Below are 27,971 nucleotides of genomic sequence, written 5' to 3'. Positions count from 1 at the left end.
CACCAATATTTTCACAATTGCCTATTACGTACTTCTATAGGTCACTAACTTGACTTACGAAAAATGAACCACCACATATTTGTTTTTGAACATATCTTAGACATATAGACCTCGATATAGACCTACAGGTCAAATTTAAATGGTTTATTTAGAGCACTACTAACTCACCAATGAAACGCAATTCCCTGCTGAAGACGAAAAGAAAATGGTCGAAATTTGATTAAGGATTTAATTAGGTCCTTGCTAAATTAATGTTTATGTTCCACAATATATACGGAAGCAAATTGTCGGCATGAAATCGATTCAATTAATTGTTAAATTAAAACGTTTAAACGCTGGCTGTTTATTCGATTTGAATATAAAATTATAAAATTACAGTCGAAGATATGTAACAAATAAAAACAATGGGGTAAAAAGAACATGTAGAACTTTTACAAAAAAAAGAAAGAAAGAAAAACCAAGGAACATTTTATAGTCTGTCTGATCACAAAATATAAAGTTAAAATTCTTTACATATTATACATAAAATGTAACATTAAGATTTAAGAAATAAGTACCGTTATATACATCTACTTATACATTGATAAGAAAGTACCCAATACATATCATGTTGAAATTTATATATACACAAACACACTCACCATTTACTATTATACAACATAATTATATATAAATATAATAAACTTTATGAATTATCTATAAATGTTAAATAAATTTGGAAAAGAAGGAAGAAAATCGTGATTCAAAAAGCAAAATTTAAATTTAAAAAATATCAAATCATATCATTGGTAGATTTTTATAATCTACTCGGTAACAATTGTTATTATTTGCTAGTTGATAAGGGCTAATTAAATAGTGTCTGAAAATTTAGACAAAAAATTGCGTAGACATTTGCGATCTATTTTTAATTGAGTAAGAATATTAAACTCGGTACAGTCACTATAATTTCCGTTCCATCCTATCGTTCAATGCCTCAATGATTGAAAATCTATTTGGTCCTGGTGAAAAGTTAAGGCAAGTTGTCGGTATGACAAAAATTCCATTTTTTTCGCATTCAATTGCGAGTGGATTAAGTTACTGGATTACAAATCAAATCTAACACTACTATGAAATGTAGTGTCTACAACAGTTGAATAATTTTTTGTAGAACAAAAGTTGTTATTGTTCTGTTTCCCAGCCATAATTGCCGTAATTAATATTCTTCGTCAATTAAAAATATTTTCGAAAAAGAAAATTTCGAAGATTCGAAGATTTCAGTTTAATATATCTAGATTCTAGATATAGGACGGTCATTTTATTTATTATTATTATTATATTCAATGTATATGACAAACTCATCAACCGATAGCTCTTTAAAAGAGCCTCTTTTATTTATTCTGCTGATTAGCCGTAATATCGGTTGTATTTTTATGGACGGATATATCAGCTCTTATCGACGATAACGACGGCAAGAAATAATAAAAAATGAGATCTTGGGCTAACGTCGTCTTAGTCAAAATCCTTGTTTAAACAATAGAAGTACTAGATTTTATTTGATTTCGTCGAAATAGTTACATCAAATTCAGCCCTAGATTCGATGGCTATCCTTATAATTCATGTGAAATTTACACTTTCGGAGCCGGTAACGATCAGTATAAACAAGTAAAGTTACTATTTATCAATTCTCGAAATGACTGTCCTTGTTTTTTGTTTAAACGTTTATTTTTAGATTTTTTACCAAATCCAAATACATATCTTTAGAAATTAATTGTTAACCCAAAATCATATCATCGTGTAAAAGAATTTGATTGGTAAATTTTTGTACCTACCTATTTGTGGAAAATGTAATTAATTTGAAGTTGCAAAAAAGAAAAATTGATATTAAAATGTTCTAATTGTATAAAAATAAAAAATAAAGAAAAACACAACCAGACAAAACATATCCAATATTTTTGAACTGTTTATGCTTGAAATCGATTACAATTGTTAATTTTAGGTTTAAAACTGGAATGAAATTAATTGAATGAAAGAAAATTATTTTCCTTCCAGTTCATTTATAACACCAGGTCAGGTTTCAAACGCTTTAAACCTAAAATTAATAAATTATTGATTTCCGTTTATCCTCACTACTGCCTTTAATTCTTTGAAAATATATTTAAAAAAACGTAAAATTTCGCTGAAAATATTTATGATATTTGAATGGTGTATAAACAATCAAATCAGTCACACAAATATTTATTGAAAGCGAAAAAAAATTGTCGGAAGTAAAAACAATTTCGCATTATAAGTAAAAAAAAAATTTTAATGAAACAAAGGCAGACAAAAATTTTATTTTTCTGCTAGAATCCGCAAGATTATTAAGTACTAAGTACATAAATATAATTCTCATTGTTCTTAACTGGTTCTATTTAAATATATAAATGTGTATTATTGTACTTTTATCTTGATAAAAAATAAAGATTCTTCAATTTACACTTTTTTTTCCTCTCCTGATCCCGGGCGAAGTTGAGGTCAATAAACACATGGAAACGTCACTTTTCACTTTTGTTCCGATTTTAAATGCATTTTTTCAAGAAAAACAAGAAAATTGGTTTCAGTTTCAAAAGCATGTATATTATATTACTACGAACAAAAAGGTTTATTTTTGACCCACCGTGGTCTCAAAAACAAACCTTTTCTTTCTGTTTCTGTTTATGTTTATTTATTTAACGATCAGGAACGTACAGGCTATCGCCCAATTATACAATGATCGAGAGAGCATAATTTAAAAAAAATTAAATTAACATCAGAAAAAAGTTAAATAAATGCAAAGGAGAAAATACAAAGCAAAAATTTCAAAAATACAGGATAAAAATCCCATCACTAGAGGCATCAGTCACTCTCTAGAACTGATACGCACTCTTTACAGCCGCCTTGAATTGATTAAACGGCAAATTAAAAATATCCAGACTCTTGAAATAGACATTGTGATGGTTCTCCATACGGTGGAGTGGAGAGGTTAAGTTGAATATTCGACGCGGGTGTTGGTAGGTAGAATAGGTAATGAGCATTCTGACGGGTGAATCGTTGCGGTTGAGATACACACAGCCGTGACGATAGATTAGTTTCAATTTTACCATGAACGATCTTATACAAAACCATTTCATCCAACTCCAGTCTCCGAGTTTCAAGTGATTTCATTTTTAACCGTTTGAGTCTTGTCGGATAGTCTTATTTAGGCCAGTTGAACTTATAATATAGCATTCGTGTAAATTTCCGTTGGACTCTTTCTATTTGCTCACAGTATTTATGATAATATGGATTCCAGACAGTGCTACAGTACTCCAGCCTACTGCGTACATAAGCATAGTGGAGCTTGATGAGACTCTCTGGTCGCTTAAATTGCTGCGTTGACCGGAACAAAAACCCAGTTAGTTGATAGCATTTCTTTGTGGTCTCATATATATTAAACAGCCTCGATGAAGCGGGTAACAGTGGCAGAGTCGTTTTGTCGTTGCGTCATATTGCGACAAAGTGGTACAAGGAAAAAGTGACAGTTGAGAAAATTCTAAATTAAATTTCTTGTTTTGATGTGGTTGATTCTGATGATTTTTCGGTTTTCTTGTGAAAAAGTGTACAAAATTATGATTTTATTTATAATAATTGTTTAACAATGTACCATCCGTGTACAGTGTTCTCATAAATATTAAAATCGTTGTTCAATGTTTTCAAAAACATAAAATCCGTGGCAAATGTTCTCGCTTTCATAAACATTAAATTTGGTTTTATGTGAATTTGTTATATTGAGATATGTACCAAGGATAGCACTCAAACGATCTGATTCATTTTATGTGATCTAAACGGTCTAGATTCTAGACCTGAGATTTTTTCTGAATCAGTTTATGTGATGATATTTTCGCTGATTCAGTTCCTGTGATCAATCAATTCAAAGCCTAAACCCAACCTGATTTAAATTAGATTTTCTCGTTTCAGGCCAGGTTTGAGCTGTAGCGAGCATTAATTAGGAAAATTTTGATTATTTCTTGTGTTCAGTCCAGGGGCTATTTAGTTGAATTAATTTGCAGAAATTCGCCAAAATTCGTCGAAATTCGCCGAAATTCTCCCAAATTAAAAAATTCAAATTTTGAAAATTTTCTTCCAAATTTATGTTTTTTGAAATATTTTGCTAGTTTTGTGATATAGCATAACAAAAATATGCAAGAATCTACCAAATTCACAAATATATGTAAAATTCACAAAATTAGGACATTTTTCATCGTTTTTCCAAAAAAAGCCATCATGGCTTCCCGGTTAAAAATAGATTTCTAGAATGTCTTGGCCAAAAATATGTAACTAAGTTCTACGATTCTTTGAAATTTCTTAAAGTCATGTATAAATTCACAAAAAATCGAGAAAATTCGTCAAAATTCGCCAAAATTCGTCAAAATTCGCCAAAATTCGTCAAATTCTCCAAATTCGCCAAAATTCGCTGAAAATTCAACTAAATAGCCCCTGGTTCAGTCAATTAAAATCGAATTCTTAAATATTCAAATTCAAAAATGTTGCGCTAAGAAAATGCAAACTTTACGACAGAACCACTTTGTCGCATTTTCTCATGTCGCCAGGTTTGAGCTGTAGCGAGCATTAATTAGGAAAATTTTGATTATTTCTTGTGTTCAGTCAATTAAAATCGAATTCTTAAATATTCAAATTCAAAAATGTTGCGCTAAGAAAATGCAAACTTTACGACAGAACCACTTTGTCGCATTTTTCTCATGTCGCATATTTCTTTCTCTGCCACTGTTACCCGCTTCATCGAGGCTGTTTAATATATATGATATTCTAGTAACATATACTATTTTTCATTCAGGCTGACCAAAAAGTCACATTCCGGACGAAACATAACAACAACGTAGATGCTATTCGCAGGCAACTTCGCCTGCATATAGCCAAACTATTATAAATATGCTATTCGCAGGCGCCTGCAAATCGCATATTTATAATAGTTTAGCTATTAGTAAGCGCCTGCAAATAGTCAATTCGTAACAACAAACACTGCGGTATATCATATTTTCGTGAGAATTTGAAGCAATGTACTTTTATATCAAATTTCAATTTATTCATAACAATTGCATGAAATCCTTTGCAATACGCAAACACTAGGTGGGTATGAAAAGTGATGTCATCGGAGCGGAAAGTGAAAGAAAAGGTGAGAGAAAAAGTTGTTGTTTTGGCTTAAGAAAAAGGACGCAAATAAATTCAAAAACAGAGTACGAAATGTATGGCAGTATTTGTTGGTCCCTTAACTCATACTGTTTACAACATTTTTAGTCAAAGTAGTTTAGGATGAACCAATCTGCTAAAATTTGTGGATCTGCCAAAAATCCAAGTTTTCATCATTTTCAACTGATGAAAAACCGCTCTACAATATGCATTGGCATAATTGGTAACACAGCTCACGGTATAGCCTTTCTCATTTCATTTTGATGAAAATTCGTAGATCGAACTAGAAAGAAATATTTTAGTGTAACGTCGCTCACGATGGAATTCCCGGATATCGATTTGTGGTGATGTTTTATCCTAAGAGTAATTATATCTAGAGAGGAAATTTCGAACAAAATTACGTAAAATATGTGGTCCCAACATGGTCTTTAATAAGCTATATAACACAGCACAGGTGTAAAGCGTTAGCGTTCAGGCTCAGAATATCCAATACACCTTGGTTATTCAACGATTTATTTTGGAGATATTAAATTATGAGAAAATTAAATTTTGTAGATTGTTGCCTTTGTTATCTACAGCTTCTTTTAGTTATTCGTTTATTCGTCAATCCATCTCATGTACCTCATCATTCTTATCAAAAAAAAATTTGTTACATTTTTATCATTTTTTTTTTATTTTTATTTCAAAGTCATTTATATTTACATTTTACAATTACAAATATAAAAGAGAAATATTTGTTTTCGTTCAAAAATAACGAAATCACTTAAATGCTGGTGTTGAGGTTGACTGCAACTAGCATTATTCAATTCATCATTTAGAATGATCGACTTGGAACACGGTAATTGTAACCGTCTTGTTCGTTGAAGTCAGCTGCTGGAGCTGGGTTTGATGGTGGAATGTATTGTGATGGTGGTGGTGGTGGTGGTGGTGCTGTTGAAGGAAAAAACATACAAATGTTACCAAAAATAGAACCTTCATATTTGAATGCTGTTTGTTAAAGTTGGAAAAATCGGTGTTGGAACAAATGTTTTTCGCCATTTGTGAACTTGGATTTGGCTCTAACTACAAAATGCTTAGATTACTTACGTGGAGGTGGTGGTGGTGGTGGTGGAGGAGGAGGAGGAGGTGGTGGTGGTGGTGGAGGAGGTGGAGGTGGTGGAGGAGCTTTAATGTAAACATTAAAATTTGCATTAATTACTTTGCGGTTGTGGAGCAAAAAATTACTAAACTGTTAATATTGGCAAAATAATTTAAAAATGACTTTAAAAGGATTCTATTATCAAGTCCTTCTTATACTTGTTATTGCCATCGCGTTGTAAACTGGATATAATAAGGATGGGAGTTTTTGGTAATAAAGTTGGAACAATAAACAATTTTTAGGTGCAAACTACAAATTTGGTATTAACCACTTTCCTTAACTTTATCTATGTTAAGCTCGGAAAAATAGTACGTCACGTTTAACCGACATAAAGAATGGTATGAATACTAACCTGGAGGAGATTGGCAGTTAGGGTATTGTCCATAAGTTCCAGGTGGGCACTGTGGTGGTGGTGGTGGTGGTGGTGCTACAATCATTACAGAGTCATTAATTTATTTGGTTAATTAAACATTTTCATGATAGCAAAAAACTAATTAAATTTCTTTAGTAAAGTTGAGGTTATTACTCTAACTACAAATGTTTAGTGTACTTACGTGGTGGTGGTGGTGGTGGTGGAGGTGGTGGAGGTGGAGGTGGTGGAGGAGGTGGTGGAGGTGGTGGAGGAGCTTTAGTAAAGACATTAAAATTTGCATTAATTACTTTGTAGATGCGGTTGGCAAAAAAAAACTGTTCGACTATAATTTCAGTCAAACTCTTTTGTTGAAATACTAAAATATTATTCGTAGCATTTAAAAAATGCGTTAGTTTTCATATCAATAATCAAACGAATAATTATAAGGTACTATTGTCAAGTATAACCGAATATACTTGGAAATACGTTAGCGTAGTGCAGTCGATTTGATACTTTAAGTAGTATTTGAAAAACAAATCAAAATGGATATAAAGTGAGGATGGGAATTTTCGGTAAATAAATTGGGCTAATTGTACTAAATACTGATAAATCTATAATGGTACTAAGTAACAATAATAACGTGCAAACTACAAATTCTTCATGTATGATTTCGCCAATTTTATCTACGTTAAGCTCGGAAAAAAAATACTGGTAGTTTAACCTACAAAAAGAACATTATCAGTACATACCTGGAGGTGATTGACAGTTAGGGTATTGTCCATAAGTTCCAGGTGGGCACTGTGGTGGTGGTGGTGGTGGTGCTAAAAGGAACAGAAAATTTTTTGAGATTAAGATTATCATCAAAACTTAAGCACATTCATCGACAACTATATATTTAAAATATTCGTAATCTTTCTGTAGATTAAACATTTAATCCGACTTTTTTCTCTGTGTACAGATTTTGGTTTTTATATATGGATGTGTGGATGGTATAAGTTCTGGAAAACTACTAGCATGAGATATTTAGCTTGTTTTCTATTATTTTCAACTTAAAAGAGAAGCTAGGTTTCGCACTGTGAAAATCATATGGTTTTTGAATGCATTTTCCGAATTTATTGCACGGTTCTTAGTGTATTTATATAATTGGATACTTACGTGGTGGGGGTGGTGGTGGTTGTTGTGGTGCAGGTGGAATGTATTGACGGACTGAGAAAAAAAAGGCAAATGGTCAATTATTACGTTCATTGAACGTTTAGAAGGCGAGGTATCAAATTTCTAATTTTTAAATTTCTTCTAATTTTTACGAAATTTAATACTTTTTTACTATTCACAATTAATGGTTTTAAACTGAAATATTTGTATAACTGTATAGTAAAGGGACATTCAACGCGAATGTTTTGAAAATTACAAATTTGATTCTCAAATTATCATTAAATCTTACTTGGTTCTTGTTGTGGTGGTGGTGGTGGTGGAGGTGGAGCTGAATAAAAATAAATATTATAAATATTATACGAGTATATGTCAGTCTATTAAATTTCGTAATAGTAATGTCGAGTCTTAAATTGATTCGAATTAATCACAGAAATTTAACGGTCAACGTAAAAGACAAAAGGCAATGTTCTACACCACTTTCTGCGAAAATATTTAAATTTTTAGTCTACCTGGAGGTGATTGACAGTTTGGATATTGTCCGTAAGTTCCAGGTGGGCATTGTGGTGGAGCTAAATTATTGTGAAAAATTCAGTATTTTTCTCTCTCTCTCTCTCAGAGTTTCGTTAATGTATTTCTACTTAATAAACTGCTCAGTTCCGAAGAAGTTAAACAGAAGAAAGGTTTTTTTTTTTGATATGTGGGATGTTATAAGAGCTTTTTCTTTAATGTTTCATTATCGGTGAGGCCACTAAAAAACTAATTGGCCATATACCGAGATGAAATGGTCACTGCCACCCAGAAACAAAAATCTCTTTTAACATTGAATATGGATATTTGGGATATTGAAATAGGAAAAGGAAATGGTTGCATCTGTTAACTCTGGGTTTTGCGTCAGTTGTTTCCTCAGCATGTTGTAAGATAACTTAAATACTTACGTGGTGGAGGTGGTGGCGGTGGTGGTGGTGGTGGTGGAGGAGGTGGAGGAGGAGGAGGAGGAGCTTTAAGTCAAAAGTTTAGTTAGAAAAATAGAAACATATTTTTGCAGTAAAATGAAAATGCAAAAAATGAAAGTTAAATAAGAAATGAAGTTAGTTTACACACAAAGAACAATTATAGTCAAGAATTACAGACAACTTCATATATGCTTGAGAAATGTGTAATCAAAATCGAGGTGAAGCGATACTTTTTCTTTACTGTAAAATGAATCACACTAGCCGTGAATATAATTTCGTTGTTATATATTCACTTTGATTGTGTTACTCCGAGGGGATATTAGAGAAGAAATTATATTAGTAAGACCTGCTACATTAATAAGTTCGTAAAGTCCACAGAAACATAAAAGAGTCGAATTAAATTTGCAGCGGTCACTATGTAAGTATAGTTGTGAATATAATTTTCTCCTTTATGTTAGGCATAAATTATAATTGAGATCAGCTGTAATTCCAAGTTTTCTTTGCGTGTATTGTGGTTTCAAAGGAAAACTCGAAACTTAATTTGGATATTTGGGGATTCGGATGATTTGAATAGGTTGATGTTGTTTATAATAACTTATAATACTTACGTGGTGGAGGTGGTGGTGGTGGAGGAGGTGGTGGTGGTGGAGGAGGTGGAGGTGGAGGTGGAGCTTAAACATTAAATTCAGATTAATTTATAGTCGATGAGTAAAATGTGAAATAATTGCAAATTAAGGTGATTGTAAGTCTCATTTGATGTGAGAAAGCTTTCTTAATAAGCATGTGAATATCAAAAGCTTTTATGAAAATATTCAAATATTCGAACTGGGGCTCTTTTACTGAAAATATGAAAGATAGTTAAGAATATCGATCAAATTAAAGTGAAACAATTGTATAATGCCTTTTTTTAACATTTTCTTGTGACTTTTTTTGAAAATTCTGATGTATAAACTGTGTATTACGTAATGATAATACGTGATATGAAACTGAGTTGGATATTAACACATATCAAAAAACAATGTGTTCAAAACATATGGATGGGAGGTGGGGATGTTTTGGCTATTAATTTTACTGAACCAACTACAATAATTATTTTACATAGAAAACAGCATGCGTCTACGGTAGAGTGAAAAATATCAGTGTGAAACTAACCTTGGCAGTTAGGGTATTGTCCATAAGTTCCAGGTGGGCACTGTGGTGGAGGTGGTGGTGGTGGTGCTAAAATTAAACAAACAAATTATTACTACAGAAATGTCAACACATAAACGGTATGCGCAAGTCGTACATATTATCTCAGCAAGTTGAATACATTCATTCCAAAGAATTATGATTTTTATATTATTCATCGACATTTGTTTAGATAAGAAATTGTAGTTTTTTTTTTCATACTTTGGAAAGTATATAGCATATAAAGTGAGCAAGGGCGGTTGCTCAGCAGCTGAGCCGAGAAGACAAAGTGCTCGTCATAAACAATGATTTACTAGCTCAAGCATAACTTGAAGTTAAGTGATAATGGATTTTCAACACGGTCGTCGTGTGATTTTAGCGGCTGTAATTAGTGAAATTGTTATTATGCAATTTAGAAAACGTAAAAATTTAAGAGAAAAGATGCATTTTTAATGCATACAGACAAATGTTTTGTTCCAAATATCATTACACTTCGTTTGAAAAATTAGTTACAAGTGAAATATGTAAATTTCTCCGAGGATTTTTCACATTGCAGTATTTTAACTTATAGTTAACTCGACTTAGCAAGATTCAAGAAAATGTCTTCTTTCATCGCAATCTTTTATTTTAAATGAAAAGTATAACGAGAAAATACTTGAATTGTAAAATTAGACGAAAAGGAGTTATTATTTTCAAGTACATTTGAGCACATCTTTGCGTTTACTTTATCAGTGTACTGACAAATATGTGGTTTACTTACGTGGTGGTGGTGGTGGAGGAGGTGGTGGTGGTGGTGGAGGTGGTGGTGGTGGAGGAGGAGCTTTAATATTAAATTTAGATTAGTTTATAATTCTGATATGAAGAAAAATGTGAGACAAAATATTTTGAATGTAAAATTTAAATCTCCTGCTGTGCAATAGAAAATAAATATGATTTGAACTAGAAGTCGTAATGAACTACAATCATTATACACAACAGAGAATATCATGATCTAATTGTTCTACGTTAAAGTGCATAAAGTATAGCAATCAATAAATTATTTAAGTGTATAACTAACCTTGACAGTTAGGGTATTGTCCATAAGTTCCTGGTGGGCACTGTGGTGGTGGTGGTGGTGGAGGTGGTGGTGGTGCTACAGGAAAACAAATAAATTAGCATAATCGAATTATTTAAAAAAAGTCCAGATAAACTAACATCGAGCTTAGTTTTAAATTTCAAAACTTCAAAACTTATTAACCGCGTCGAAAGAAATTTGTACAAATTTTCAAATTTCATCGTCTTAGTCTACATCTACATGATGAAATTTGAAAATTTATCGATATTCATATTGGGACATTTGAGTAGGAAAAGGAAGGAAATTTTCATTTTTTTAAAGTTCATATTTGCACTTCTTTACGTTTGTAATACAGCACTCAGTATGAAAATTTAGGATACTTACGTGGAGGAGGTGGTGGTGGTGGAGGAGGTGGTGGTGGAGGAGGTGGTGGTGGTGGAGGAGCTTTAAAATTAATTTTGAATTAATTTCACTTTGTTTTGAGTAATACTGGATATAAAACGATAACGTTTTCTCAAATGACAATTCTGACTACTATTTTGATAATGATTATTTGCTCTACTTTGGACATATTTTTATAGAAAAAGTATATCAAGTGAATTGGAAAATATTAAAGTAAAATAATATTTCTTGAGATAAAAAAATGTAAAATTGAAGATAGAAAATAAAGTTTTGGAGATAATAAATTCAGTAATGTAGATATCAAAATATATCTTCCCTTTACAAAATTTTATCTCCATGACTGCATTTTCTGAAATCTTCATCTCAATTTTATTACAATCCAAAAATGGAAATCTCAAGGAATCCACAAAATTCTTGACTTGAAATTTCTAAGTCATCTGAATGAAATGATAGCCAAGCTACTAACCTGGAGGTGATTGACAGTTAGGGTATTGACCATAGGTTCCTGGTGGACACTGTGGTGGTGGAGGTGGTGGTGGTGGCGGAGGTGGAGTAGGCGCTGGAGGCGCTACATTACGTTTACATTATATCGGGTGTTGTTTTTGCAATTAAAATTTAACTTACCTGGTGGAACATATTGGTTTATTGGTTCATGTTGTTGTTGAGGTGGAGGAAGGTATTCAATGTGTTGTTGTTCAATCGGGTCAGAGAACGACGGTTGTGGGTTAGGAGGGTAGTTATACCCATTGGCTCCACCTTGCAAATGTGAGACATCGGCGCTCACTACGGCGAAAGCCGCTAAACACAATAAGAATATTTTCTGCAAATATGGAAAAAAAAACTTTAATCCGATGAAGCGAAATAATTTTTCACAATATTTTCTTTTCGAGCAACAACAAATCAAAATTTATTGTTAGCATTTTCACTAAACGTTCATAATTCAATCGTTCTTGCCCCAGAGTTTTTTACAGATCATCACTTAATTCCTTGTAGTGATGGACTGACAATAACTCTGTATTCGATAGAAAAATTCACAATTTTTGTTTTAGACGAGCAACAATCGCATCGTAAAACATTCACATTTTTGTTTCACTTAAGCAACAGATCACAATTTTTTATTTTCCTCACCATTTTCAATAAAAATCCTATTCCTTGTATTCCAATATTGGTATATCACTGATATGTCTTTGCTAGAGCTGAGTGAGCTCTCGAATGATCACAATTAAAATTCGCGCTATATTTATATGATGTTCGATCTCGCTCATCTAAACAATAAATAAACCGGTTAAGTTTGGTGAATTAAAAAAGATTAATTTTTTTATAAATATGTTCGACGGTTATCGCGCGGCGTCGTGGAATATTCATATGGATCAATACTTTTGAATTATAGACGCAAGTTTTTTTTGTTAATTTGAGGGAACAAAAAAAGTAGAAAAATAAAAGTCAAAATTATTTAAGTGGTTTTATGATAAGCTTTTTGGTAACATAATCGAAAATAGTTTTTTTTTCTGTTCATTTAATTCGAGTCTAGAGCTAACGTTGCTTAACGAGAACTCACGAACATATTTTTTAGAAAAAATTAATTATCTTTTTTAGAATGATCATTGGCAATTGTGTATAATTTTGCCGACTTTTTTCCCGAAAAGTTTAAGAATCTTGAGATTTTTGTCTCACTAATCGGTTTATAAAATCAATATTGCTGAATATGTTTCTTTTACTTTAATGTCATTTCATGGTATAATACCATGGACAGACATCACGATATGCAATTAATGGTTATTGTAGCATGTCGTGCATGCGTTATCATTCAATTACTGTTTACCAAAGGTGTGAGTGAGAGATTTTTGTTTTGACATTATTTCAGAAAGTTTTACTTTGTTACAGAATTTAATAAAAATGCATCAACGCAAATGTGGTCGGATATGGAGCATAATAATTGGTGTATATGCATATTTCACAATGGAATTATTTTAAAAAAAATTATTGATTTATTGATTCGATGGAAAAGGATTTAAATATTTTTTAAGTAAAACCGAATTTAATGCAAGATTTTTTGTTACCTTGGATCGTTAAAAAAAGCCCAGATTGTTCCGTAGTCAGTTTCTATATTTAATTATTACTCAATGATTTTTCTCTTTCAAACAAATTAGCAATCAAAATATTATTTTGGTAGCATCCAATGCGGTCGTTATACATCTTCAAGTCAACCGTCTCCAAAAAAAAAACAACAAATTAAACTAAGAATAAAAAATATTCGAATAAATTAACGAAACTACCAATTAAAAGAACAAGAATTTAGGAATGGACAACTTACCACAGAAATATGACGCTAATTCTAATGTTCTAAGTTCTATATGAAGAACTTAACGACATTTTTTTTTATAAATCAGAAATATTTAGATAGACGATGACGTTCTGGTGGTTCGGTTTTACCACAGATACAGGTTCTTTGTTTCTAAACTTTTAATTTAATTTTCATCATAATTTTCGTACTCACAGTCAACTTGTGCAACAACTTGATCTAGCAACTTACTAGGTAAAAGCTAAAATAGACATTCCTTATTTTCCCATTAAAACGAAAAGGCTATTCATACAGAGTGCGATAAGTCTTTAAGTGACTAATCGCACAAAGTGAAAATTGTAAAATAAATTTTGTGCGTTGAGTGAAGCGAAGGCTAATGACACTTTGTGCCATGAGTCTTTGTTTCGCTTTGTCTGATTAGTCTTCACTATTCACAAAAAGCACGAATAGGGAAATAAAGACTCATGCCACTGTGTGCGAATAGTCATTAATTCACTATTCTCACTATTAACCACACATAGTCAAATAAAGACTAATAGCACATGTGCGAATAGTACCTACCTAAGAATACACTTGTACTAAGACTCATTAAAAAAAGACGATGTTTCCTGCCGTTTAGAGATAATAGAAAGTTCTAATATCTTGTGACAAACGAAATGTTATTCCATTTTTTTTTCTATACATAAACAGCTGGGCAACTAAAAGCCAAAGTATTTGTTTTTCTTATATATCAAGTAATTGAAAAATAAAAATTCAAGCTTTGACTTTGTTTACTGTATGTTTTTCTTTCTTAACATTAATAAAAGATCGAAAACAAAATTTATTAGTTTTTTAAGTTCAATAAACTCCAAAAATTTTCTATAATGATGTAATAAGTTGTTGACTTCTTTAAATAATATGAATATAATTATAAGTTAGATTATTGTCGAAGAAGGGGGTGCTATTATCGAAATGAGCGAATTACATAACGAATTAGTAATTGGGAATGATGGGTCGAATAGATGTAGCTCCTAAGAACTGTTTAACATGAAATTAATAATACAATATTCCACCTGAGTTTATGTTGACCACATAAATTTTTCATAGGAGACTTATATAAACGACTAGTCATCTGCTATCGACAACGACAAACTCTGGCTTGTGATCTTTTAAAAATAATGGAATGTATGTTAAATATAATTGAAGTAATAGATTTTGTATCAAATACTAGAAGTTACCTCACAAAAATGAAGTGTAATAACACTCTTTTTTCTCATTTACTATTAATAAAATCCATCAGCTCGGAAAATAAAAACATTTCCTTTTGTTGTCGATTAAGTAAACAGTCTAGAACGTTTTTTTTTTGGTTTTTTTTTGTTTATTTCCATTCATCGGGTATTTCGGTTTATCGATCATTTAGTTAATTTATAGCTAAAATTTCATTTTTCTAAAACTAAATGTCGATAGGTTCACAATCTTTATTACACCAATCGTCTCTATCTATTTTTGTATCAGCATATCTGCATATTCTTAATTTATTCTCGCCGTTTCTCGGAAAAAACAGGGAAAAACAACAAGCTTTGTGTATTTCTGATATCTGTCTGATTAGGACTACAGAGGTATTAAAACATGTTTTTTGGTTTTTGCATTCTATCCGAATTGTATAATATCAAGAAATTTATGCTGAAAAGGTTAAAAATAAACATTACTTTATCAAAATTGACATGCCACAGCGACTACAACGTTTTATCCTTGTAAATTTTAGTAAATGCATTCGAGGATTTGAGTATTTCTGTGATTAGGTTTCTTTTCGGTTTGAAGGTCTTTTAATAAAATTTAGACATAACAATAAATTTAATCAGTCGCCCATAGCTCGCAGCAGACTTATAGAATTGATGCAAACCAAAAAATCTTCGGAGACTACAAGGCACGTAAAACGACAGATATAAATTGCTGCAGATATACCACCATTTTTGTATTATGTCATTCTGGTTTTATGTTCGTATATTTTAGCTTAATAATTAAATTATCCAACAATTTTTTTTGATACATTTGATACCTTTTTGCAAATGACATCAGCGATTCCATTGTGCTGATTGTTATTGTCTTGGGTGAAAGAATGATCTGTTTATAGATTTTCGTTTTTTGAATGCTACTATTACGTAACAACATTTATATAATTAAGGGATAAAAAATTTAGCTTTTAGTGCCGTACTTTTACTGTGAAGTTTTTTCGTAAATACTTTCTCGATCGAGATTAAAAATTCCAAACAAGCTGAAAAATCCAGTTGTTGTTTCCACTATTAAAACTAGGTGAAGTAGATATTAAAGATTTATAAAGTGATTCATAAGGGGCTGTTAATAAACGACATCAACCTTCACAGGGTGAGGGGGCACGGTCTTACGGTATAGTATATTCTGAAGAAGAAAAAACAGCACTTAAATCCTTTATTTGTATTAATTACAACTGTGACCGCAATTAAACTGGTGATACGCTTACGCCTTGTCATATGATATTATCTGAACAAGTACCATATGCTATTTTCTAGAAGGATAGGATATGATAGAATGGATAAGCCTTTGAGAGATAAAACTATTTGGAGTGGCAGGTTAATATGGCTATTTGAATGTAGATGTCCCACCTGTGAGAATGTTTTATTTTTATAGACTGTTAGAATCAGTAGAGCCAATTAGTTATTACTAGCAGAGATTAATCATCCATGTTTACAGTGATGATACAGTGTAAATTCCATCTCTTAGAAACGGCAAGCAGATCGAAACAAAATAATCAAATCTGTTACTTCATTTGTATAAAGTCTTCTGCTAATGTTTGATACCAAATCATACAATACATTGTTATCGGTTTTACTTTAATAAAAGTACATAAACTAGAGCTCATTTCTTATTTTTGTCGATAGCAGATGACTAGCAGGTTCTGTATCGATTTAATATCGATCTCTACTCAGAAAGAAGAAAGTAAAGCGTTCAACCTCTCAATCAGATTAGCTTCGATTGAAAGTACTCGTCAGCTTCACATTAATCCTTCAAGCGTCTCTGCTTACCATTAGAAAAAAAATCGTACATGCACAATTTGACATAAATAAATTTAAATTAATTAACCAAAAATGGCAAAAAAAAATTAAGCACCATTTGAGATCCATATTATATGGTATCTTCAGCAGTGAACGCTTCGACAAAGGTCTCATTTTGCATACATTTACTTTTTTGTTGAGATTATTATTTTTTTATGTCAAATTTAAAGTGCGTCGACAACCTATTTTAATTTTATATTCTAGCCTAATGATGTATAATTAATTTCAACATTTTGATGAACACTGTGTGGTTTTGAAATTATTCATTTGAATTTAAAATTATGTCATTTTCGGTTTCATTTAATTTTTTGCTGTGATAAAAGGAATACCATATCAACCTCTGCATGGATTCAATAATTAAGAATGACCTAATCGATTAATTACTAAAATAGCCTTAGCAATTTATTATTGTTATTCTCAACGTTGGGAAAATTGTATAATTCACAAAATTAAATTCATGGGTTTCTGGTACATTTAGTCCAATTTAATACCTTGTGAAATGATTAGCCTTCTGCAAAATAGCAAGTGTATTGCGATATATTATCATTAAATCTGTTACTTCCTTTGCTGATAGTGTTTCCTGGTAAGAGTTTTATGTAAGATAAATGTTTTAGTCCATTAATTTTAATAGAGCCTTTCATATATCCATACCATGGGTAGTTGCATAGCACTGAACCAAGCACTAGAACAGATTTTTTCAACGTAAAATTGCAACGCATTAGCATTCCTTACAAACTTAATTTATATGAGAAATTTGACTACTGCCTCGAGAAGGCTCTTCTTGAAAATTTTGTTCTAATGTTTGGATCAGTGCTATGCCAGTTGCTTATTTTTATAGTAATTGTCGACAACAGATGGCTTCGGTCTTCTGAAAGTCAAATTTGTTGTGAACCCATTGAATGAAGGTTTTCATTTGGAAATGATTGCTGAGAGAAGGAAAAAACCACGCATCCTTTGCAGAAGCAATTCGAATCGCCCATACAATACGTATAAGTAGAGCCTAAGAATTTTTTATTTTATTTTCCATTACGCTTACAGGCCGTATTAAATGTATTCAAATTATTATTTTAAAATATTCGTAAACAAAACGGTCCAGAAATGACCAAAATACTGATGTAGTAAGCTTTTCGTTTCAATGTATTCATTAGCAAATATAACAATAACCAACAGTCAAACAAAAACATCGGAATCGCCACACTGGGCGATCGGTCGAATCCCGATGAGTCCCTTCAGTTTGACGCCTCTTACCAATATTGATGCTTCTTTAGAGTTCTTTAGGGTCTACCTTTGTTCTATGAGCCCGATGCGCCTTTTGGTAGCGAGTCCGGACCTGAACAAAGATGAGATAAATTGCAATGCATTTCTAAAAGTGGGTAAGTAATCCAAAATTGACTGTAAGAGGTAAACTCGTAATGCCGAAAAATATAATTTTTTAAACGTAAGCTTTAAGAACAGAATCACCTAGGTTCTTCTTGTTCATATACATCGAGTTCTACAAAGTTTTCAAGGTTTTTTTCCAATTACAATGTTTAACTCTCAAACATTACACAATAACTGGTTACTGTTTGTTTACTGATATAATTTCTCGGTTTTTTTTTCTTTTGGAAATCTAATTTCCATACATAAACATGAATTTGAATTTGATTTTAAATATTTAATATATTTCTATTATGAAGCTATTTTAGGAACGAACGAATTGAATCATGAATATTTTATTATAATTTTCATTCACTAAAGAAGACATAAGATCAAGACGTAATCATTAATCACAAGGAAATTCAATAAATAAAAATTTATTTCCAATATTTCATAAATATACGATGTATACGATGTTTGGTTTAAGCTACCGAATGAATACAAAATTTAAATAGAATGTACCAGGTTGAGCAAATCTTGGATTTGGAACTCGATGTGTTTGTGTGTGTCGACACTTAAAAATTTAACTGTTTCCACCCTCTCTGACTCAAGCTTTTAACAACATTATCTTCTTCTGTAATGAGAAATGTTGAAAGTTACTTTGGCTTTATATTTAAACTCATAATTTTCCAGCACACAAATGAGCAACATGTAATTACATTTTGATAAGTAATCACATATTCCGCTTTAATGAAGCCTATTTCGAACTTTGCATATAGATCTCCACGTGTGGTAAAAAATAATACAAAAACGTTTTTATGCAACATCTTAAGCTTTATTGATGTCATTAATCTAACGAACATGGCATCTATCACTGAGCATAGATAATTGAGGCTATTAAAATAAACGATTACATTATAATACGTAAAACATAACTTTTTTATATTAGCTAGTATAGGTAAAGGTGCCATACAACAATTGGATGTAATGTGCTCTCACACTCTTTGTTAGAGGCGCCAATAGGAGAGACGCGATAGGATATGTTCATAGTAAAATCAAAGAATTACAGTTGAATTAAGGTAGTCCAAGGCGAAGCCGAGATCAGCAATCACATGAAAACGTGTGAAATTTGCCAATCGAGACGTGGCCGATTGTCATTTCCATCATTTGTCCCATTGATAAGTAATGTACTATTACATGCTGTGATTTATCAAACTAAGTCTCTTATTTTCCCCGATTTTCCCTAGTAATGTAATAAGCCATTTTTCGACCTTAAGGAAATCAGAAGCATTTTCAATCATTTATTACCGAGTTTCATACAACATTTTTTTCTGTAAAAGCAACAACAGTTTTACTTTCCGTCACTGAGTTAACAAAATTAAATCTCCGTCTTTATGTCCATAAATTTTACAAGATTTTTACCTATTGTACCAATTTATTTTATTAATTTTTGCGTCCAATTTCAATTATTTATCAGTGAACCAAACGTCGTCAGACCTCGATCCGATGGTATTTGTTTTCTGTGATTTTCAGTATTCAGAAGCCTCGTCAGAAGCTCATAATTATACAGTAAATGTCAGTAAATTTACTGTTTTACGCTCATTTCTAAAAAAAAAAGTTTTGTGTCTATCGAGTTCAAGTTCACCGACTCGATTAGTTTTTCAGCGTATTTTTCATGCTTTCATTGAGCTTTTGTGTTATTCTTTTATATGCATTTTTTACGAACTCTGTTGACTTCATTCACCTTAGAGGCTTATAATTTTCTTATAATTTAATTAATTGCACACCGACTTCTTTAATGGTTCCAAATAAGCAATTTCCGCTGCATACATGAACGTATCTCAATGAAATATAATATAACACATGGGTCAGCATCACGCATCAGCACACAAAACAACTCATGTAAAAAAAAGAAGTTAATTGAGTTCGGTCATGAGCTACCATAGTACAGAGGACAGCTTGTATAGGTTCTTTCTAAATAAAATATAAAATGAAACTAGCAAAACTTCTTAGAATTATGAATAGCCGAATTTCGTATATTATATTGTAAAACGTACTTTATTATAAATGATCATTTATTTCGACCTTAAACTGTCGATTTTGAAATGCTCATAATTACAGTGCTGTAAAAAAATATATCATAATTTGCACCAACAATTTAAGAAGACTAGTTTTCATCAAACCAAAACTTAATGATCATTAAACATCGATTGTAATAATATTGAGGAACACTGCGGGTATGTTTAGTAAGAGGATTTTTTCTTCTTCTTATAGTAAACACTCAATGACATACTCTTCTTCATGATTGTGAATTTGAAGTAAAAAGTTTTTTTTTATTAAAATTACGTAACAATATGCAGTCGTAAAATGTATGCACCGTATATTATATTTCTCTCTAGCACTTAACACTAAAGTGAAAATTTTATTTTTGGTCGATTGTTTAATCGTAATACGTTTATGTTTGTGCATACAATAGGTGAAAATGCATAAAAGTTATTATTTAGTGCTAATTAACGTTGCATATTTATTGTGAGAATGAAACAAATTCAACGTTAAATACATATTATACGGAAAACACATTTGCTCATCCATCAAAATGAAGTGAGTGTCGATAAAGCATTTTGTGAAATATTGTTTATGTCTTTCGTTTTGCATATTTGAATTGATTGTTTATTAGCAAATACGAAAAAACCATTACTGTTAGATGTAGCACTGCATTTGCTAAAATTGTAGGTAAATGTTTGCACCTGTGATTATGACCCATAATAGAAAAAATTTAGTAAAATCGTCTAAATAATGTGTAATAGGATGTGGAGAGCATTGTTAGAAATTCTTTTTAACTTCGTAACTGTATAGGTTGCATTATAAGATATAGGTTCAGCTCTGCGTTCACCAGTGGTGACCACACGTATTACACAACACAAACTCTGATAAAATATTCGGTGTTTCGTTAATACAATAATATTGGCCTTGCTTAACCAGTCATCCCGAAATCGTACCAATGTCATCAGCGAATACCGAATAACAGATATATATGAAACATGGTCCGCTTGGATGTCTCTTCATCCTCGATGTCTAGCACTTTAAGCAAGGCATAAACATAAACAAACATATGTTTACAAGTGTTTGTTCACTAATTACCTAATTATCTAATATTTACTTATAGAAGTAATTAGACAAAGAATAAATATTGAAAATCAGCAATACCATGCTTCCTATTTGCATGCTACACATAGCCTTGCACTGATTTTTCTTTTTTGATTTTTATGTACGACAGCTTCCTCGATTAAATGTTAATTTGGTTAAAAGAGGCATTTGTCAGCCTATCGGATGGAAATACTCGCTTGATTTATCGCTTAGAAATTCAAGGCTCATTCAACACACTCGAGTAGTGTTCACGTTTTCGTTTATTTATTTTAGGAGAATGAAGTGTTAGTAGTGGCTTACGCGTAATTGTTTCACATTATAGTTTTATTCAATGATCAAATAAGTGTTTGACCATTCTTATGTCATCAAATCATGATCATGATCGCTGTTTCGTGTCTCGTTTGTACAAACATACGAATCAATAGACACACTCGGTGAATTACATAGCCCACCATCGTGCTATAATGATGACCTCAGCTGGTTTGTAAACGATAAATTTTGTGTTTAGATAATTATTTTTAGTTGACTTTGTTTGAGTTTACAATTTTTTTTAAATTCTTGATGGAATCTATATATTGACTTTTTGACGGCATGGTTCTTTTTCTAATTGATTCTGTGGTTTCAAACGATCACACTGAATAATTATTTTTTTCAGGAGTTTTTTCCCATTTTTATAAAGTGATGAACGATACTTGTTTGGTGGAATTACAGTAAAACTATGACGTAAAAATTGACGCGTATTTTTTCGGTATAATGGCGTCGATAATTACAATAATACTGCATGGTCATCGAAAATTTTCAAGCAAAGATTAGCATTTCTAGTCGCCTAAGCAGGATATACGTTTTAAAAGTTGATTGATTTTTGTCTGAGTTTTTTGATCGTCTTGGAATTCAATAACAGAATTTGTTGATGAATGGCATTCTTCGAAGTAACTTTTTTTTAATTCAAATAAAATTCTGTCTTCCTTATTCGTAACCAAAATTGTTTTGGCACGAACGGCTTGTGTACACAAAAAGTCATTAATCTGCGATGCGATAGAAACCCGTTTACGTATAATTTTTGTATTGAATTATTGATTCTGCGTTTGAACATGTGAACTATTAATGGAAGCTTTTTCCTTTGATAATTTACATTGTCAACATTAAGACCTTGTACGGCTATATCATTTGTTATCAACACCGTAGCGAAAGGCATGTTAAAACAAATGAAGTGAAAGATTCCATACCGCATATAACCAAGGAACACAAACATATTGAAAAATCATGGCAATGAAGCGAAGACAACAATCAATAATTTTATTTCAGTATGTCGAAAGTACTTGGACTTAGTGAAGTAATAGATTCGATAATTGTCCAAATATTATGCAATGTTACTGGCCGTCTGTGGTTATCGAAAATATATAAATATTTTCTAATCATCAACATTAACACACAATTTCTAACAGTTAACACTGTCTGTATATGTTTTCGAGAAACACTTTTATGCTAAAAACTCTTAATGAAAAGTTAATGAATGTTCTCTATTACACGGTGGGGTTGAACAAAATTTAAATAGAGTCGCGACACCACCTCTGATTTTTTTTTATATTTTTATTGAGGGACTCGAGTACTATAAGGAACCACATTCAGTTCGAAAAATTTTCCAGCCGTTTCGGAGAACCGGCACTCATGGCCGTGCGGGACCGACGAGTCAATTTGAATACAGATTGTTATCGCAACGGATAGAGGGACTATGTCTAAGCTAATTCGTATTGAAATGGCTCCCCTCGACAACTTGACCACGTAGCTACAGCCAGCTAAAGTCAAAAATTCAACATCTTTGAATGGTGATAAGTCCAAGACGAAGAAAGTTTGAAACTCTTTGAATGGCGATATTGGTAGAGCATTCCATGCTCTAATAAACGCCGAGAATAGATTTTACAAAATTTGTTTGAATTGTACAATATTTGAAAAAATTTATTTTCACCATCTTCGGCGAAACTAGGACTCATCTGCAATACACAGGTTGATCCTGTCTGCAACAAAACAATAATGCCTGATCAGCCTGCAGTCTAAGCTTTACAACAATACCACACTCGCCATACCAGCCTCACAACAAGTATCTTTTACGACATTTTGTTTGCAGCAAGGTAGCAAGAAATTTTCAATTTATCATCTATCTTCAAGTGCCCGTTCCTTTAGAATGAGTGGAATTGTTATGCATTCTTCATAAATAAGTGGTATAAGTCATTTGCAGCAATTCTTACATTAATTACGTGTATCTGGAGTCGGTTAAAGCTGATTTCCACATATTTTTACGGTAAATTTCCTCTAATGGTTAGCGAAATCAGCTTTAACCGACTCCAGATACACGTAATTAATGTAAGAATTGCTGCAAATGACTTATACCACTTATTTATGAAGAATGCATAACAATTCCACTCATTCTAAAGGAACGGGCACTTGAAGATAGATGATAAATTGAAAATTTCGTCGTAGAGTGACCTTGCTGCAAACAAAATGTCGTAAAAGATACTTGTTGTGAGGCTGGTATGGCGGGTGTGGTATTGTTGTAAAGCTTAGACTGCAGGCTGATCAGGCATTATTGTTTTGTTGCAGACAGGATCAACCTGTGTATTGCAGATGAGTCCTAGTTTCGCCGAAGATGGTGAAAATAAAATTTTTCAAATATTGTACAATTCAAACAAATTTTGTAAAATCTATTCTCGGCGTTTATTAGAGCATGGAATGCTCTACCAATATCGCCATTCAAAGAGTTTCAAACTTTCTTCGTCTTGGACATATCACCATTCAAAGATGTCGAATTTTCGACTTTAGCTGGCTGTAGCTACGTGGTCAAGTTGTCGAGGGGAGCCATTTCAATGCGAATTAGCTTAGAATTAGTCCCTCTATCCGTTGCGATAACAATCTGTATTCAAATTGACTCGTCGGTCCCGCACGGCCATGAGTGCCGGTTCTCCGAAACGGCTGGAAAATTTTTCGAACTGAATGTGGTTCCTTATAGTACTCGAGTCCCTCAATAAGAATATTAAAAAAAATCAGAGGTGGTGTCGCGACTCTATTTAAATTTTGTTCAACCCCACCGTGATTAATTGAAAGTAAAAGTAAATTTTGCAATTGAATCACTACTATTCAAGAATGAAGACCTTTACTCTGTAGCTCAGTTTGTCAATCGACGAAAAACTTTCAATTCATCTCTAAAATCTGCCAACTCCTCATTGTTATAATACAATTAAATTAAACAAAAAGTTAACAATAATTTGCATATAGATTGGTTACATAGATGACGATAATTACAAACATAAATATTTGTAAATTTTAATAAAATTAGCACGTTCTTGAATACTTACTTACACTTGTATGTATGCCGCATATGTCTAAGAAAAATGGGCAATAATCACTTTCGTTATTTCCAATTTTTAACTCATTGATCAATCAATCAATCAAAATAAAATGTTGATTGCAGCGTGTAATGTAGGCCCGCCCAATAAAAATAAAATAAAAATTTCGTGTGTCATGGCTACTTCCCAGATTTATTGGATATGTGACCATTAATGTTGATCGTAAACATTAAGGTGTAAGCATAACTGGAGGCATCTTCATGTAAATACCATACCATACGAACCATACGAGTGAATGCATTTGTGTCAGTTTGACGACCTCATTTCTTATGCCAAATCATAATTATTGAATATTAATAGCCATCAGTAATAACGTTGCGATTTGTTAAAATTAATGCCGCCAGCATTATGGTGCAGTAAGAAATGGCCATTGTTTCTGCATTAATTTGATTGATTTTGCGTTCGTTCGCTCATAAAATGTAACGACATGTCAATACCGAGATGTGATCAGGACAGACAACCTTTTACGGACGGTCATATCATCTGTTATAGAAAACGACAACAAAAGTGAGCAAAGAACTTTAGATTTTGTTTGGCTTCCTACAGCCAAATTAGTGTAGAATCGAATGAAGTAATAGATTACGTCCGTGTTACTTGTATAGTGTATAGCGTATAGACAAGTACGTAATCTATTTTTGTATCGATCTGTTGTTTTACTTTTAGATTAAAAGAAGTAATAGACTTGTTTGATATGCAAACAGGTTATGTGCTTGCTGTCTGTGAAAGGTTAATATAATTTTCGCTTGATTTTACATTTTTATGTGGTTTATTGATAATGAAAAATTACAAAACGTTGACATAGTTATATTAAAAAATGAAAACGATTCAGTGACATAACAAAAATAAAAGTTCCTTCTCCAGGCCATGTAGTAATGACACATAATCCGAAAAATTAATTATTTTATCGATTTCGTGACCTCCCTAAGCGTTGTACAAAGCATCCTTTGAACGACACGAGTCGTACATCGATTTCACCTTCTTCCAACTAAAATCACGATATTAAGATAAGTTTTGCTGCGATAATATTACCACTGGTGTATATACACTGTATTACCTCGTCAAATCTGTAAATGTCCTGATAGCAACTCGGCGAAATGCATTCCATGATGCATCGGTGCCTTTGTATACCATTCGGTTGCAATTCCTTGCACTGAGAGCTCTGCTCACATGCTGATTCGAATTCACGATACGATAATTCCTACGAAATTCTCTTTTTGATAAACAAATAATAATCATATGATCCTTACATCAAGTGGGAAAATCGATTACGATTTTTCGACACGGAAATCCTATCTTTACTCACATTTTTATTAGTTTCCTTGTAATCGAATTCAGGAAACTGGAACCGTTGTTCATTGTTTTTGTCACATTTCACCAATGAATGAACGATAAGTAGCGAAAGAACCATTTTAATAAGAAAATTTTCCAACAAAACATTTGTTAGGTACATGGTGTTATCCTGTACTCGCACTTTAAGGAACTGATACAATGCCAGAATATGCTCTCATTTTTCCTTAGAGAGGGCATGCGTACAATCAAAAGCTACACCGTTTTTAGGTCAATCGGAGACAGACGCATAAAAAAAGGTATCGAAAAAAGCTTTTGCTGAAATATGCATCATCGAATAGGTCATTTACTGCAGCCATCAAACGTGATATTTACCGTCTGATTAATTTGGAGTGACAGTCACTATATTATAAAAATATGTTGAAATCGGTGTCTAACATTTTTTTTTACTAATAGCAAGTAGCTGGAGACTACAACGTCTTGACCAAAATTTGTACACGAAAGGCACACCAGCAGAGCACATAGAAGGTGTAATCAAAAACCACTTAATTATTATAATCTGTCCATGAATATTTTTTTTTGTTGAAGAGTTGAAGAGTTAAAATCTATTATAACGAAGACTGTCCATGGTCCACATAACCAATTCAGATATGTAAAATTGTAGGTAAATAATTACATGTAAATCAGTCATTACTGTCTTTGAAGAGATTTATTCAAATCATTATGATAGCTATAGATAATGACGGTTCGTTTAGGATTATTTCTTTTTTTTATAATAATTTTGTGTCAGTATCAGACCTAATGTGAACATCAAGACGATAATTAGTGCAATCGATACTAAAATTAAAATAAAATTTTCGTTGGATAGTATTGGGATATTGGGTACGACTTTATGTCGACGTCTGTTACGTTAAGTTTTAATATAAAATAGATATGGGGACATAGTCATCATGACTTGTTACATGTTACGTTACGGAGAGTTTGATGTTTCTTAAATGAATTGTGGCTGTATTTTCAACGTTTCTTGATAAAGTCAATAGGTCCCAATACCTAGCCTTGCTTTTTTAACATTGTTCTGTACAAAGTTTTCTTAAATATTATCAAACCATCATTCACATCCTACTCTAGTCACTCCAAATGTAAATATGTTTTTTATCAGAAGACATTTATTTTCTTAATTCGTTCGTCGTCAATAAGGTGATGAGAAAGTGTTTTCATATCAATCAAAATTAGCATAAATTAGAGCTTCATTGACCTTCAGCGTTGGTTGTATTGAATAATTAAAAAAAACGTCTTTCCATGTTTGTAATAATCGCATATGAGTAGTTTCGTTATATAATTTCTCATTTTGGGTATTTGATATTTAAATTAGAGAGATGAGTGGATCGGTCAGTCACATTTTACTTTTATGAACTGTTACAGTTTTGCAACGTCGTGAGATAATTTTATTTTCAATTCCGCATATTTCAAAAAAATTAACATTTTTACTCGTTGGTTAGTTGACCCATATGTCGACAAGCGTTACTTCTTTTGTATAAAGAATTGTCCAGTGTTTGATACGACATTTACTTCAATACTTTTATCATACACTATGCTATAAAAAAACACTGACAAGAGCACGTTCGATTCATTCTTGTCGTCGATGTCAATGAGCAGTTTTGGAAAATGTTAAAATTATAAATATTTTGCAAAATTAGCCAGTGAAAATTTTAGCAAGTGTAGGTAGATAGGCCCTGTAACATAATGACTATTAGCAGGATTCGTACGCGCAAAAGTTAATATAGATATTTAAACGCTACACTTGTAAGTGATATGTCAAATGAAAGGTATTTATAATACCAATCGACGAAAAAAAGTTTATGAAAATTGGATGACCGACTCATGAGCTGAGCCCTTGATGTGAACCAGGTACAGGGCGCAAAGCAGTTTTTGCTTGTAGGTCGGCCAAATTTGAACGGATCGCGACTGTTTTAATTAGATAGGTATTGACCGTACCAGTCAGGGAAAA

General features: G+C 32.1%; 2 protein-coding genes and 1 long non-coding RNA gene across 52 annotated transcripts in view; 1 reads left to right on the top strand and 2 right to left on the bottom strand.

The window, feature by feature from the left end:
* Positions 1-27,971, top strand: part of LOC119081525 — a 298,236-nt gene that overhangs the window by 257,521 nt on the left and 12,744 nt on the right. The window lies entirely within an intron of this gene.
* LOC119081505 lies at positions 1,208-26,156 on the bottom strand. The gene is made up of 5 exons (XM_037190513.1): positions 25,980-26,156; positions 25,731-25,874; positions 25,555-25,661; positions 13,580-13,586; positions 1,208-1,223 (listed from the first exon to the last, which is right to left on the bottom strand). Exons 1-3 carry the CDS (start codon positions 26,124-26,126, stop codon positions 25,578-25,580), a joined length of 375 nt encoding a protein of 124 aa, XP_037046408.1. The 5' UTR covers positions 26,127-26,156; the 3' UTR covers positions 1,208-1,223; positions 13,580-13,586; positions 25,555-25,577.
* Positions 5,831-12,652, bottom strand: LOC119081454 (leucine-rich repeat extensin-like protein 3). 50 transcript variants are annotated; one of them, XM_037190394.1, is made up of 15 exons: positions 12,528-12,652; positions 12,024-12,219; positions 11,866-11,967; positions 11,382-11,441; positions 11,001-11,075; positions 10,704-10,763; positions 9,929-9,994; positions 9,385-9,447; positions 8,333-8,392; positions 8,113-8,151; positions 7,827-7,877; positions 7,421-7,492; positions 6,874-6,945; positions 6,672-6,746; positions 5,831-6,114 (listed from the first exon to the last, which is right to left on the bottom strand). In XM_037190394.1, exons 1-15 carry the CDS (start codon positions 12,528-12,530, stop codon positions 5,996-5,998), a joined length of 1,113 nt encoding a protein of 370 aa, XP_037046289.1. In that variant the 5' UTR covers positions 12,531-12,652; the 3' UTR covers positions 5,831-5,995. The 50 variants fall into 50 exon arrangements, with proteins under 50 accessions (XP_037046289.1, XP_037046292.1, XP_037046295.1 ...); XM_037190397.1 differs by having other exon boundaries at positions 5,831-6,111; XM_037190400.1 differs by having other exon boundaries at positions 6,874-6,903.

This window comes from Bradysia coprophila, unplaced genomic scaffold (genome assembly GCF_014529535.1).
Source record: "Bradysia coprophila strain Holo2 unplaced genomic scaffold, BU_Bcop_v1 contig_358, whole genome shotgun sequence".
In the NCBI taxonomy this organism is placed as follows: Eukaryota; Metazoa; Arthropoda; class Insecta; order Diptera; family Sciaridae; genus Bradysia; species Bradysia coprophila.
This window is presented reverse-complemented; position numbering and strand designations above follow the sequence as displayed.

Bases quoted from the DNA above. Each gene is read 5' to 3' on its own strand.
- LOC119081454 (XM_037190393.1), bottom strand. The intron at 7,878-8,112 runs GTAAGATTTAAT...TTTTTTTCTCAG, and splicing joins ACCACCACAACAAGAACCAA to TCCGTCAATACATTCCACCT. The intron at 6,747-7,420 runs GTATGTACTGAT...TAATGATTGTAG, and splicing joins TAACTGTCAATCACCTCCAG to CACCACCACCACCACCACCA.
- LOC119081505 (XM_037190513.1), bottom strand. From the start codon at position 26,126: ATGTACCTAACAAATGTTTTGTTGGAAAATTTTCTTATTAAAATGGTT. The intron at 25,875-25,979 runs GTGAGTAAAGAT...AGAATTTCGTAG, and splicing joins ACAAGGAAACTAATAAAAAT to GAATTATCGTATCGTGAATT. The intron at 25,662-25,730 runs GTAATACAGTGT...TCGTGATTTTAG, and splicing joins ACATTTACAGATTTGACGAG to TTGGAAGAAGGTGAAATCGA.